Genomic DNA, 14202 nt, shown 5'->3' on the forward strand with positions numbered 1-14202 from the left:
AGCGTGGCTGAGAGAGTGGCTGGCCAAAGGCCACTTCATAATCCTCAAGCCCCCCTGATCAAATATTGATACTCTGTCCAAGAGGCCACATTGCCTACATCACACCTTTAATGTCCAGGATAAAATAAATCCATAAGCACACTGGGTAAAATACAGAAGAGGCTGTTTAGTTTGGCATGGTATCAGAAAAAAACAAAGTGCAGTTGCTAGGGAAGGAAGGTATGCTTCAAAGATGGTTCTTTTACTTTTCTTGCTCTGCCATCTTTCTTTTTAATTTTAAATTAAAACAGCTCTTATTCGTCACTGACAATTTGAAATATGTGAATTTTCTTTGTTTTCTCTGCCCATTTCATCATTCTGATGTATTCTTTCATTACTGAAGCTATGCACTGTTACTATGGAATGCTTTGTTAATATATTCTTCAGAGGGCTTTTCTTATTGAATAAAGAAATATATAAAGATGTTGTACATCACTGTGACTCAATTAACCAGGTATCTTAAAATACACAGGATGTTAGAAAATACTCAATGCTTGCAAGTTACAGTTCAGTGTCGTGCTATAATAGTATAATTTGTCATTTTCATAAAAAAGTCAATATAATCTAATGAGAGAAGAAAAAATAGTATCATTAAATATGTACTCTAATAGCAAAACTACTTCTGCACTTTTAAGTCAATAGCTGTTCTGCAAGAAGCCAATTAATGTGCATACAATGATATGCTTGAATGACTAAATTGCAGTGCGTTGCCCTGTTATGTGTGTGTTTGGTGTGCATGTATGTTTTAGCTTAGATTCTGAATTTTTGCTTGAAGCTCCTGGAGTACCAAGAAAAGCACAAGGTCTATTTGGAGGTGGCATGGGGGGAAGTGAATACATACATTGTGACATCACAACCCAAATACCATGACTTATGTTCTCATATCCAACTTCAGGTTGCAAGTACAAAAACCTAGGGTTTGGGTTTTGATGACATGACACACATTTTGTCATTTTTTTCATCACTGCAGCAACTAACGGATACTTGTTGTGCTATCATCAGCTTTCATGAACCATAAAAGTTTCTGCAGATGCTTCAGTACATGGAATGAATGAGTGAGTGAGTGAGTGAGTGAATGAGGCCTTCCTGCATGTTTGGGTGCCTCTCAGTGCTACTATCATAGGCTCAGATGTTGTGTTTGAAGGACTATTGAGCAAGATGCCTTTAGGGTTCTCACCTGCTTTAATTTCTTGCTATATATTCATATTAATTAAGGTATACAAAGTGTAGCAGGAAATAACTCTTTTCCATAGTGGCCTCCACCCTCTTAGCCTTCAGGAAAGCCAAAAAAGAACTGGCCGTTCCCCCAGGCACTGGGACAGAGTGAGATGGGAGCCTGTCGATCATTTGCTGGGCTTATCTCAGGAGGATGGCTGAGGCACTGGATATTTTGTTTTTATAGGTTTTTTTTTTTTTACTGTTTTTTGGGTTTTATTGTTGTTGTGAGCCACCCAGAGTTGTGGATGGCCCTACAAATGGCCCTACAAATGGCCAAGATGGATGGCCCTACAAATCTTTTAAATAAGTAAACAAACCCTGATTTGGCAGCACTTAGATTTGAAGAAAAGTACCAAGCCGCCACAGTTTCTTTACTCGACATGAGCTCTGTGTGGAAAGTAATTCTTCTCTAATACTCTAACTACATGCTTCAGAAACATTATCCAGCTTTTTAACTTTTTCAGTAATTGCTCAAAGTCTCAGTGTAGAGTCAGGTCAAATCTAAGACGTTCTGCTTTACAATAAGGTCAATTTTCATTTCACTGTGATTACAAGCGAAAGAGCTAGGCTACATTTTCAACTGCAATAGACTAGGAGCTAGCACCCTTCAAATTCTTATTAGGATTGAAGATATTCAAAATTATATGAAATTATTTATTTGAGATTAGGTCTGCTGCTTATTTTTTGCCCACCAAAAGGTTTTGCCTGCCAGTGAGTTCTGTAATCACACCACCACCATCTTCAAATGCATTCTACACAACATATCTGTGCAACAGTCATGCAGCTGAGTTGTTGATTAATAAAAGTTAGCAGAATCTGCCTGTGTGAATTTATCTGCCATTAGACAAGCATTTTTTGGACATGAGCTTTTATCCTTAGTGGTGGGGAAAAAAAGGAACAAGAGCTGAGATTAGTTCTAGAACTGTGAAGAATCTTGTTAATGTGTAAAAGAAAAATCACAAAGGCCTGGAATATGGGAAACTATGAAATGCTTTTTCATGTCCTTAATACATCCCTATAAGAATGAGTATGAGATTTTTCCCCCCACTAATTATGGTTAAAATAAGGTATGTGTGGGTGTGTATGCATAATATTGTTTGTATTTTTTATAAAAGTCTGTCAGTGGCAACAGTATGCTATGTGAAAGGATTTGTTTGGAATGTATTTCACTCAGTGAGCTGTCATAACTCTTCTCAAAATTTCCTCTATGCTGACTTGATCCAATTATTCATTCCTAGAATATAATGATATTACTGCACTGCATTATTGAATCATATTAGATACTACGGCAGGTAGGTTCAAAAGAGGCTGTTAATATTTTGCACTCCCACCTCACTATTAGCAAGAGAGCTCATTAATCATTTAGCAAGATATCACCCAACATAGGCCCTTGTCAGCCAAAACTGAACAGCGCTATTTGAAAAATCAGATTTTGCATTATTATCCTGCTGCTCTCTTCAATTTAGCACTGCATATGGTCACTGCTCACTTCACATTAAAAAAGCATGTGAATTTTAAAATTAAATCTTTTTTTAAAAAAACCATCAAATCTATTGGAGTGGGATGACAGCACCTTTTAAATATTCCACAAGGTAGGACCTCAAATCCCCCCTCCCAAATTTGGTCTGATGTCAAGAGAAACATGGGGAACAATAGCTTGATCAGAAGTTTATTTAAACAGTTATGCAATCCTAAAATGGGAGCAGTTTATTGGGTTCATCTGATCATTACAGAAACTCTGTATTTTAGGCCACAAACCTCTTGTCTGAACGGGTTGATGTTAGGATGTCTGTACTTAGGACAATTATGGATGTTGTCACCAAAATCTTGATTCAGCGATGCATTAAATGTTCCTAGTTCTGTGTTCCTAGTTCTCAAGGAGACATCAGGAATGATAGGCAGAACTTTGCCATAGCTACAATAAAGTTTCACATGAATGGGAGAATGAGGAGAAGAACAAAGCACTCCTTCCCCCTCTTAATTCCGTATAAAAAGATATCGTCATGTGGAAATCTATGCATGAAGTTCCTAAAGAAAGCATGTCACCCATTAAAAAAAAAAGGGAAGGAGACAGAGTATCTGATCTAGTCCTGGGGGCCTTTTTTCTCTTTTCTGCCATCTAAGTGCTAAATGGATTCCTTGAGAAGCATTAAATCACTAATGAGGAAGAACAGAAAAAAACAAGAAAGAACATTGAAAGCTTACATGGATTTTCCATTTTAGGTTTCGTGCAGCTCCCTTTGATTTGGGAAAAATGTGAAATGGCTCATACCTTACCCCCTCTACTTCTCCTTGCCGATCTCTTCCACTTTTACCAGCCATAAATAAACAAAATCCATATAGTGGAGAAAGTCCAGGAAACAGTAGGTGAAAAAGAACTGGCCTAGAGAAGACCAAGCAGAAAATGATACATTTGCATACCATTTTGTACTCCAGAATCATTGAGCTTTTAATCTATGGAGGAACTTAGGAGAATGGAAGAGAAGGGTCTTGAAGGAGGAAACCGAGCTATATTAGTAGAACAATTTTAAAAAGGAGCAATTTGATGTTAAATTTAAGAGCAGTTAAGCTGACCAATTGATTTTGAGATTGAGCAATTGGTACTTGGCTAACCCTCTAATTTACCAGTGAAAGTCACTGAAACTTCACTCCCTCCTTGGGCAATCCTATGTGTTCAGAGAGGTTAGCAAATATGTTCCTGCCCTCCATGGAACAGACACTAATGTTCTGTCAGAAAAATAGATAGTGGTTAACAGGAATTAATATGTTTTCATAGCTGAGGGCCACAATCCCCTAGAAGTAATTTATGGGGTGCCACATTGTAAGTGGGGCTGAAGAAAACATGAACAGCCCAGATCAAATATGAGATGTGCAAAGTTTATTCTACCAATAGATGGGAGGGAGAATACTGTAGGTAGAAGGGGTTGTCAAGTCAAGGCAAAAGATTGAGGTTTCTAAGAAACCTAGCATGGCTGATAGATAGGTAAGCTTGAGCTGTTCAGCACCAGGAAATATTTACATAGGGCCTTAAACAATGGTCAGAGAACTCAGATAGCTATTCAGGTGCAACAGTTGACTTGCCCACAGGCCATCCAGACCATGATGTTTCTTTATGTAAACTCACATTTATATAGGACTGTATAGTTGGGGCTCTAGCTTAGTGTACAAGGCTGCAAGGGAGAATATGGAACAATGAAGTCTAACTCCGTCTTGGCATTTGTGTTAGGTCCAGCTGCTCAGAGTCTTTCTAGTGCCTCTCCCTACTTCTCTTCTTCCTCTGATAGTGAACCATAAGCCTGTGGTATGATAGAAAGCCCAAAGTGATAAGGACACTAATTCTCTGACTCTAACACCACTTCCACCATCACCACTCCTACTTGTGAACAACAGGCTGTAGGGGATGGATAGATAGTTCTTATCAGAGATCTAAACTGAACTTTTTGAACTCTATCTGACAGTGAAGAGCAAAATCTTTTACAGCTGAAACATATTACCTAGTTTTCAGTTGAAAGAGGCATTCTGTCTTATATACTAGAAATAAGCTCTTGTGACTCAAATCATGAACTTGACGTAAGAAAACATTCAGAAAAATAATGTGTACTTTACGGTGCATTACATGCTAAAAAGTTTCAGATGAGGAAACTAGGTTTATGGCAGAAATGTTCTAGAACTGCTTTTCTTCCATAGACTGTTGAATTGTCCAAATGAACAAAGGAAGGGTCACTATGGCTGAGCTCAGATCAAGGTGAACATTACCAGTGAGTTACATCTGGCTGGGGCTGCAGTCTTACAGCCACAAATTTGAGTTCATCTTATTGAACTGATTGGCTGGGTTCACATTACATATGAAGACATCCTATGATTTGTTTAGTGCAATATGTGAACCCAGCTGTTGTTTGTAAACTATGGTTTATAGTTTAGTAGCTAAAGTACAAAAACAATTTTTTATTTGTGAGTGTGGCTATATTTGGAAAGATTGGCATACTTTGCCTAGTGATTGGCATTTAGCTTAAGCAATAGTGTAGGGAGGATTGGACTGAGGGCTCTACCACCCCGATGCCCTCAAATTACCATCCTGAGAGTGGGAGATAATGGGGCAATGGTCATCAGGCCCAGTCTCAGCACCTACTGGAGGCATCATGGAGATCTTGGGGATGATACTGCTAAAACATCATTTCAAACAAAATTTAAAATCAGAGAATGGGTGTCCAGACATACAGTACATGATTATAGATGCTATGCTTATTTACTATCAGTCCTTTAAGAAAACATCTTCCTTTGTTACACTCAAATTAAATTTATTTCAAGTAAATGCATTTTGCATCAGGGCAACATGAAGAATTCTGTTTCATGCCTGCAAAATCATCCTGCTTCTCCAATTTAAGTGGTGTAAAAGATGATATAGTGCATACTCTACTGCTTCAGTTCCTATTGGTCAGTTTGCTGTGACTTATCATAAGTGTGCAAGGAATTATAAATTATAAAGGGGTGGGAAAAGGTGTTGGGAGGGGGCAAAAGACAAAAGTTAGCTGAATGCTTTCTGATGAAGTAAAGCACTTGACTTCTTGTAAAAACCACTGAGACTGGAGTCTTAAAGGCATCTGATTGCACTAATGCAGTTAAAAAAATCTAGCTAATGTGAATTCAGTGAATTTCAGTCTTAGGACATATTCACTATTATTCTTTAAGCTGCTGTTGTCCTGCAGTATTGATGCCTTGATTCTAAACTGGCTTAAGAAAATCTTTTCCAGTCAGAGACACTTTGGCAACAGTTTACAGTGTATTCAATCTGTACTACAGGCTACCATGTGCCCCAGTTGGACAGTTCCTCTGCCACTTTCCCTCCCCTTCTAGGATAGAAGAGAATCTTTCTCTTTCATCTTTCTCTTTCCTTCCTATGGGTGAGTCTTCCTGGATACACGTACTTCTAAAGTCTGTGTGTATATAAATGTATGCACACATGTATACATGCATACACACAATTCAAAGTTAATGTCTCCAGTGATTAAGCATCAACAAGCATATGCATTTTAAAAATTCTTTATTACTGCCCTGTTCTAATGTCTTTTAAAGCTACTTTACCATGAACACTTACCTTGTAAATAGAGTTGCTGATGTGAAGTCTGATAGAAATTGTTTGGTTGTACTATTTTTGTTTCCCTGACCTTCTACTTTTCCCTGTGCTTTTTAAAATAAATCCATCAGAGCATCATTTAATCATTTTCCAGTCATTTGAGATAAAAGGGTTCTCCTTAGCTCCCAGATAGCTCAAATAATATAAAGACTATTTGGGAGCTAGAGGTGAAACCTTTTTACCTTAGGGGAATGACAAAATGTGAAACAGTATATCATTGCACTTTTAAAAAAAGCTCAGGGAAAAGTAGGAAGCTCAGGGAATCAAAAATAGTAAAAGTAATAGTAATAACAATGTTTTTGCTAGGTTTCAACTAGCAACTTTCTATTTGCAAGGCAAATGCTATAACCATTTTGCTATTACCTCTATCACTTTGTACTACAAGGTATTAGAGACCATGCTAAACATTGATTCAGCTGAAGAGTTGCTTCTGCCTCTGCCAGGCGGTCAGTCAATTGCTGGGGTTAGCCTGCAACAAACTGAAACATGCTGGTCAAAATAAGACAATGTAATAGATTCAGATCAATTTTATTCTGGCCTTTAGCCAGCAAAAGGAACATAATATGGAAAGGTGTACTTCAGAAGTGGAGTAGGAAAATGCATGCTAAGGTTGCTTTGACGGTGAGTGGAGGATTAATAGAGGGAGATATTGTCAGTTTCTGACTTTCAAAAATGGTCTTTCTGGCAACAGAGCAATATGTATAACCTCTAGGTCTGGAAGTGAATTATACAGTCTATAAAGTTTCCTAATGTTTTTCACATGCCGTCAAAGAATTCAAGTTTATTTTAAAACGAAAGAAGCAACTGTAAAAAACAAGCACACACACACACACACACAAAGTGACTCCCAAACAAGCTGTTCTACAGAACAGGAAATAAATATGCTCATTAACCCTTCATACATAGATAGTGGGGGAAACCACCAAAAAGGCCCTCTTAAATAGATGAGCTAATAAATACAATTTAAATATTATTTTCTGCATATAGAATGCGTGGTAATAAAACATAATGACTATTCCGCTATTATCTTTGACAGGTGCTAGATGGCCTGCAGTAGCTGCTCTTCTAAGCAAGTGTCCCTGGAAGTATTTTAAGCAAGTATTTTTCACTATTGGTTACGATTAATGAGGCTACGGGGAGTTATAGCGCAGCAACATCTGAAAGGCTACAAGCTTCCTACTCCCATCTTAAAGGAGCAATTTAATTGGGAGGCAAAAGCTGAACGGATTTATCCAGGCTTTTCTTTTCCTTTCCATGCATTTGATGAATGGAATTCCAATTTCTTTTGCATGAATATATTGACTTGGTTGAGACTGGTATACAGATCTCTTTCTGCAGTCCCTACCAAGAAGAAATGTACAGAAAAATGTTAATTTTAAGCATGTTTGTCTCCTTAGATGCATTGAGTTAGCTGCTGTTTCTCTTTTGAGGCAGCCCTCAAAATAATAGGGGCACATTTCACCAAGAACGCCTCAAACAACATGAATATTTCAGGCACGGTCCTCCATGAAAAGCAATGGGATTTGTTCAAGGGTTCTGATGAATGAGCCAACCATAATTTTTTTTCTCTATCTCTCTCTCTATAAGGAGTTTGCAATGTGGAAACTTCCTGTAGAAAGTTTCATCCTTTTTGAGCTTGTGGGAGCTTCAGATGTTCCCACAACCTGAAAAAGTTGTTCTAACTTTTATATGTGGGCTGTTCTTTAAAAAGTAACCTCTCTCTTTTTTGTGTGTATAATTAAAAGTTTTATAAAGATCATAAAAACTAACTCAAACTAAGAGTAAAAGCAGCAAAAAAAAAAAAGTGCAGCAAGAAAGAATGAAAAATAGAAGAAACTTCCGATTTCTTTTGCAGCAAAAACAAGTACAATTACAAAATTATCTCTTATTCTATGATTACAAAAAAAAAAAAAAAAAACCCTCACTGTTTTCTATTATCCAGTTTTTTTTCTAATCATCAGAACCACAAATCATAAGTGCATTTTTTTCTGTCTCATGCAAAAAGTCTATAAGGGGTTTCTAGTCAGCCATAAATGCAGATATTGTTTTTCCATCTTCTTCACCAACCATTCCTCCGTTGTGGGTAGTACAAAGTACCATGACTTTTTCCTAGCTGCAAGTCTCTGGTTTCAGTTGTACTTTAACCTTTAAAATCTTCTGAATTAATGTATGTATTTGTGTACCTTTTTTTTTTTTGTTGGCTTTTTTACATGTCCACCAAACATGATAAAATATCCCTTCACATCGTTCACATTTCCAGCAAAGAATTTAATTGTCTAGAATGTATAAAGGTAAAAAGTAACCTCTCTCTTGATGTAATTAAAAAAAATCCTAAAGAATTGAGTGGCAGCCTTTTGTTAAATGCAGGGATGGGAGCAGAATACAAACCTTCTCACTCCTGCTATTGTTTGATGCATTTTTATTCATATTAGCTTCTAATATCTTCTAATATAATCTTCATAAGATGTAATCAAGCTACTGTTTATTGTCATTATCTTGAAAGGATATCATCTGAATCTTCAAGAAACTGCACATATTAATAAAATATAATTTAGCCCTTTATCTACATGTTTTAGGTGTAAAATTAATCCATCACTTAAAATCAAGATGCTATTCAGACTAATAAGTTTCATTGTCTGGGTTGCTCCAATCACCAGTGCATGCCATATGTTTTTCATCATTTTGTTCATTTTCTATACTCACAATAAGTAATAAATACAATACCAGAAAAGCTATGAATAAAAACATAATTTTAAATAATAGAGATAGTTGTATTATTTTGACATATAAATTGATTGGAGTGTAACTATGCTTTTATTTTCAGTGCAGTGTATTTAAATATGCTTATTTTGCCATATATGATTATCATTCTCTTTTCCCCTGTAAATCAATGCAAAATATTCATTTTTGGAATGAACAATTGCCTAATTCTTTACTTAGACAAGTACATGTTCTTCTGAGGTGCTTTGCATCTTTAGCTACTTGCATTCTATTTCTATTCTACTTATTTATGTACTAGTCAGAAAGAAAGAAAGAAATAATCAATCAATCAATCAATCAATCTGTGGTGCTGTTGATTAGCTATTTATGAATGGATCTTTGAAGAACTATTAGATACTGTATCACCCATTATTTAACCTGGAATTAGCATACAAGCATGGCTGGATTATGACCTTGGCATTATTTCTGATTATGAGGACAGTGAGCAAAGAGACTGAAGCTGATTTCCTTCCTTTCTTTCTAAAATAGGGATTTCACCAGAGCTGTTACAGACAAAATTTTTGAAGAAACAAGTACTTAGGAAAAAGAGATACAATAGGGGGCTGTTTTTTCTGTACACTCTGATCAACTGTTCTGAAGCATTAGAAAGCACCCTGAAATGTTTTAATAAATATGTAAGATAAGTGAGCAATTGTCCACATTTTCAGCTACTGCCAATTCATACTGTTTGCCATCTACCTAGATTTCAAAAGTTTACATGGAACTTTGTATGGCCTCCAGATGGAGCCAGAAAAGCCACCAGAGCAGGACTAGATATTTTTATCTATTTAGGACTGTGCAAATATCTGAGAGGCACCTTGCTTGAAGGTGAAGTGTCCTTTTGGATCTGTTCCTTAAAACTGCAGATCAGCTGTTGCCACTGGAGAGGTTCAGCTTGGCTGCTTTGAGGTCCCCCTCGCCACGTCTCCTGGGCATGTTACTTTTGCCAGCTGTCCCGACAGAAGGGATTTCTGGACATGCACATGCATGTCTAAAAAGGCTTCATGAGGGCCTTGAAACACTTATGCCAAGCTTTCAAGTACCTGCTATTCATGGCTTCAAGAGTTACATAGGCCTATTACACAGGCCTATTGATCATGAAACAGTTGCAAAGATTTCAGCTTCTGTCTTAAATACACACATACATTCAGCTACACACACATACATACACATGCATACATACATACCACAACTGGTGTTTGTGTATTTCTGCAGAAATATTAAAATGTGACAAAATGTCTTCTGTTATAAAAGTCACACTGTCCATAAATCTGTTGAATAAGTACAGTCATTCTCATTTGTCCCCAGACTATTGAAAAATGCAAATAGCAAATGGAGCTTAAAGAGTTGGATGTGACATTAGGTTTCATTTTTAGTAATTTTTGCTATGTTTAAAAAACAACACAGGGAAAAACCAGCACAGCATTAAAAGCAGCAGCTCTCATTTTATTTCTCTGGTTTGGGCTGTAAATGAAATGGAATGAGTGATTGAATCTGCTAAGGATAAAACCCAAGTCTGAATCCAACTATTCTTGGTAGACTCCAGACAAAAGAGACGTTATATCTAGAGTTTTATTATGCTGCTGGTCAAGCCAAATTTCTGGTAGGATGCAAGTTCCCCTCTTCAGAGCACCAACAGATGTACACAGGATCATGGCACATGCTGAGGGGGGCGCAGAAGACCAAAGTACATTATATGGCAAATACTGTCTTGTTGATGTCAGAAAACACACCAGTTACTGTCCCATGACCTCCACACCAGTAATGGAGCCTGGACAGGGGGTGGGGTGGGGGCACATGAGAAAAATAAGGTTGGAAGAGGGCCTTGGGCAAAATAAAGATTGAGACAACACTGTTGTAGATACCTTAATATGAACAGAAAGAATGATCTACTGTAAGTGGTACTAAGTGGGAATACTGATAGAAGAAACTGGTTTCTAATCAGTGATCACTGTGGTCAGTGTTGCATCCTCCAGAATTCCCAGCACACAACAGTCCCCAAAGCATTTATGCTTTGATAGAGATGAACGTTTATAATTTGATGCCTTGGATAAATGGAACTCTTATTCTTATGCAGATATTTTGGAAACCTGAAACAATTGTGCTACCTTTTTATCAGAACCTATAATTATCTCAGTTCTACTGTTAGATTCATATTGAGTAGGCTTCCAAGCTGCTAGGTTAGTTTCAGTAAAGTTTTGACACTACCTATTTAGGACATCATCCAAATATTATTACTTGGGGATTTTTCACAGTAGTGAGCTATTGAACACCCCTCCATTCTTTTCTTGAAAGAAAATAAAATAACCCATGAGAGATCAATTGTTTTTAAAAAAGTAAATCAATGCATTGGAAAGCCTATTTCAAAACCTTCAAGAGCCTAAGTATGCAGGTGGCTTGGCTGCAGTCTTCTTTTTGAAAGCCCTACTTTTCTAGATGATTAAACAATCATGGCCCCACATGCCTCAAGTCGGAGGAGGAGAGAGAAAGATCACAGCCAACCATCCAAATGCAAACACAAGATCCAAAGCTCCAAAGCCAAGATGATATACCTGAGCAGGAGACCGATTGGCCATGATCTGTTTTGCTCTGATTTCATACAGAAATTAAATGATTATAGTAGCAAGAATGCCCCTGAACAGAAAACAGATCAAAATTCCCATTTATCTCTGATGAACTACTGATCCATCTCTAGCTTAAAAAATATATATATATGCATGAGTGCACACCCATACATGCACACAGCTTATATATCTGATCTTTAATTAGATAACATGCTTCTCTCTCAATCTAAGTATTGCACAAGCATGCCCTGCCTATCTTAACCCCTATAAACATAACATGAATATTCTGCCTTTCCTCCAGGAGTTCCTGTTGGCTTTCATTGGCACCTTCCTTTACTTTTATCACCCCAACAGAAACCCTGTGAGGTAGGTTGGGCTGAGAGAGAGTGGCTGGCCTAAAGTCACCCAGGGAATTTCTGTGGCTGAGGATGAATTAAAAGCTGGGTCTTTCTGCTCCTAGTTCAACACTTTTTATCTCTGCACCACACTAGCTCTCTAAAAATCAGTGATTTTGAAAGATGTCTTTTGTTGTTGTATTGTTTGTAACACATTTCTTTATAAAACAGAAAAGAGGGCTCTACCTTTAATAATAAATAAACAAACAAATCAATAATGTACTTGCACTTGTAATGTTGTTACTTGGTCTGTTCTGGTGTTGCCTCTGTATTTTAGTTAACTGAAAATAAAATAACATTCTGCTGTTTTAAAAAGCATAGTTTTTTAAACACTGGCTTTGGGACAGTCAGACTTTAAGAGAACTACTTTGTTCAACATTGACCAATTAAATAGATGAACAACAAGCACTTTCCCTTTCATCAGTTATCTGGTGAGCAAATAAATCTCTCATCTCAGCAGCCACCTTGAAAACAAAAAAAAAATACAAGTGAATAAAATTGATGTAATTTGGTATACTGTACCCCAAATAAACTTCATTGGATGTCTTTGGGCCACTCACTAGCTTTTAACTCAACCTCTTCCACAGGTTTGTCCTGGGAAAAACTGAAGAAAGTAATGCTATGCATGCTGCCTTGAACTCTTGGAGGAAAAGTAAGATATAAAATCTAACACATCAATATATAATTTAAAGGCTAAACATTCATATAACACTTTTCAAAGTTTAGACTTTCAGACTTAATGCAATCAGCAATCCTCAGAATCACTGCAAAAAAGCAGGTAGGCATTATATTTATCTATGCATATAATAGCACTGGCTCAGGATGAACTGTTCTGCAAAAGAACATACTTGGGATAAGATAATGGCATGAATAACTCTGAAACTGCAAAAGCTAATACAGCACCCAGCTCAGCAAATAGAAACAATCCCCTTGGGACTCTTCAGGATGATGTTTATGGGTACAATTAACATATGAATAACAACTTGCAACGATATGAAATATAGCTAACAGTTGACATTTCTTTTTGTGGTTGGAAAACAGGTACTTACATATTCTTCATAAGGTTCATGTGCTGGTAGAGGGGGGGCCCTGTAACCTGGTACTGCTGAAACTCCTCTTGCTCGAGGGGTAGGGACCCCTCTGGTGACAGGTGGGACTGGGAGCACTCCACGTGTCACTGGGGTTCCTCTTGTTACTTGAGCTCCTCGTCCAGGTGGTGGTGGAGGAACAGCACTCCCACGTCCCCTAATAGTGCAATATAGAGCAATCACATTACCATGATAAGGAGCTCTAAAAAATCAAAAGATTTATAAAGATACATAAAAAGATTTCTGCACTGAGAGAGCCAGTAATTTAGAGAATGCACATTACCATTCAGCAGTAAACCTTACAACAAGGAAGGAAGTGTAAGAAGGGTACTTAGAAATGCACCAGGAGATGCAGCAGGCAAACCTAAGAAGGGCAGTACTAGTTGGCTTAGATGCCTATACACCAATGATCAGAATGTGAGGAACAAACAGGGAGAACTTGAAAGCCCTAGGATAAAGGTCCTAGTGTGGGGGGAAGCAGGGGGATAAATATGACATTGTTAGTATTATTGATACCTGATGGGAATGAGGGGATCAGCTATACTGGACTTAACATGGAAGAAATGATTGAGGAAGTGGAAATTGTAGGAACCTTGGGAGTGTCCAACCATGTGATCCTAGAATACACCATACTGCAGGCAGGGAGAACTGAAGATAATCAGATTAGGGTTCTAGAGTTCAAAAGAGCTTGAAGGATTTCAAGGATGGAAATCCTGAAGGAAAAAAAGTTCAGGACAGTTGGGACATTCTGGAAAATGACAAAGGTGGAAAAAAGGTGTGGCTGCTTTAAGCAGCGGATTCATTAAAATTAATGTTACTGTTGAAGCCGTCATACCTTTCTTTTGGCTTGGGCAAAAGCCTGGGGAAAAAAAGGGGCTGCTTTAATAAAGAGCAGAAAGGTGCTGTGTTCATGCTCACATGAGATCCAAAGCACTTCTTCCAAATCATCTGCAGCATTTACACAGCCTTACTATTATTATCTAAAATACCCTAAGGGATTTGCG

At 37.5% G+C, this 14202-nt stretch overlaps 1 protein-coding gene across 3 annotated transcripts in view; it reads right to left on the bottom strand.

The window, feature by feature from the left end:
• The window catches only part of KHDRBS2 (KH RNA binding domain containing, signal transduction associated 2), a 288252-nt gene that overhangs the window by 145157 nt on the left and 128893 nt on the right, over positions 1–14202 (bottom strand). For all 3 annotated transcript variants that reach the window (XM_088137381.1, XM_088137389.1, XM_088137396.1), the window contains exon 5: positions 13160–13355. In XM_088137381.1, coding sequence (XP_087993507.1) covers positions 13160–13355 — 196 coding nt within the window. The remainder of the gene's footprint in view (positions 1–13159; positions 13356–14202) is intronic.

Source organism: Python bivittatus, unplaced genomic scaffold (genome assembly GCF_059951505.1).
Source record: "Python bivittatus isolate LINGU-HERP-01145 unplaced genomic scaffold, Pbiv_v1 ctg000020_np1212, whole genome shotgun sequence".
NCBI classification, from domain to species: domain Eukaryota; kingdom Metazoa; phylum Chordata; class Lepidosauria; order Squamata; family Pythonidae; genus Python; species Python bivittatus.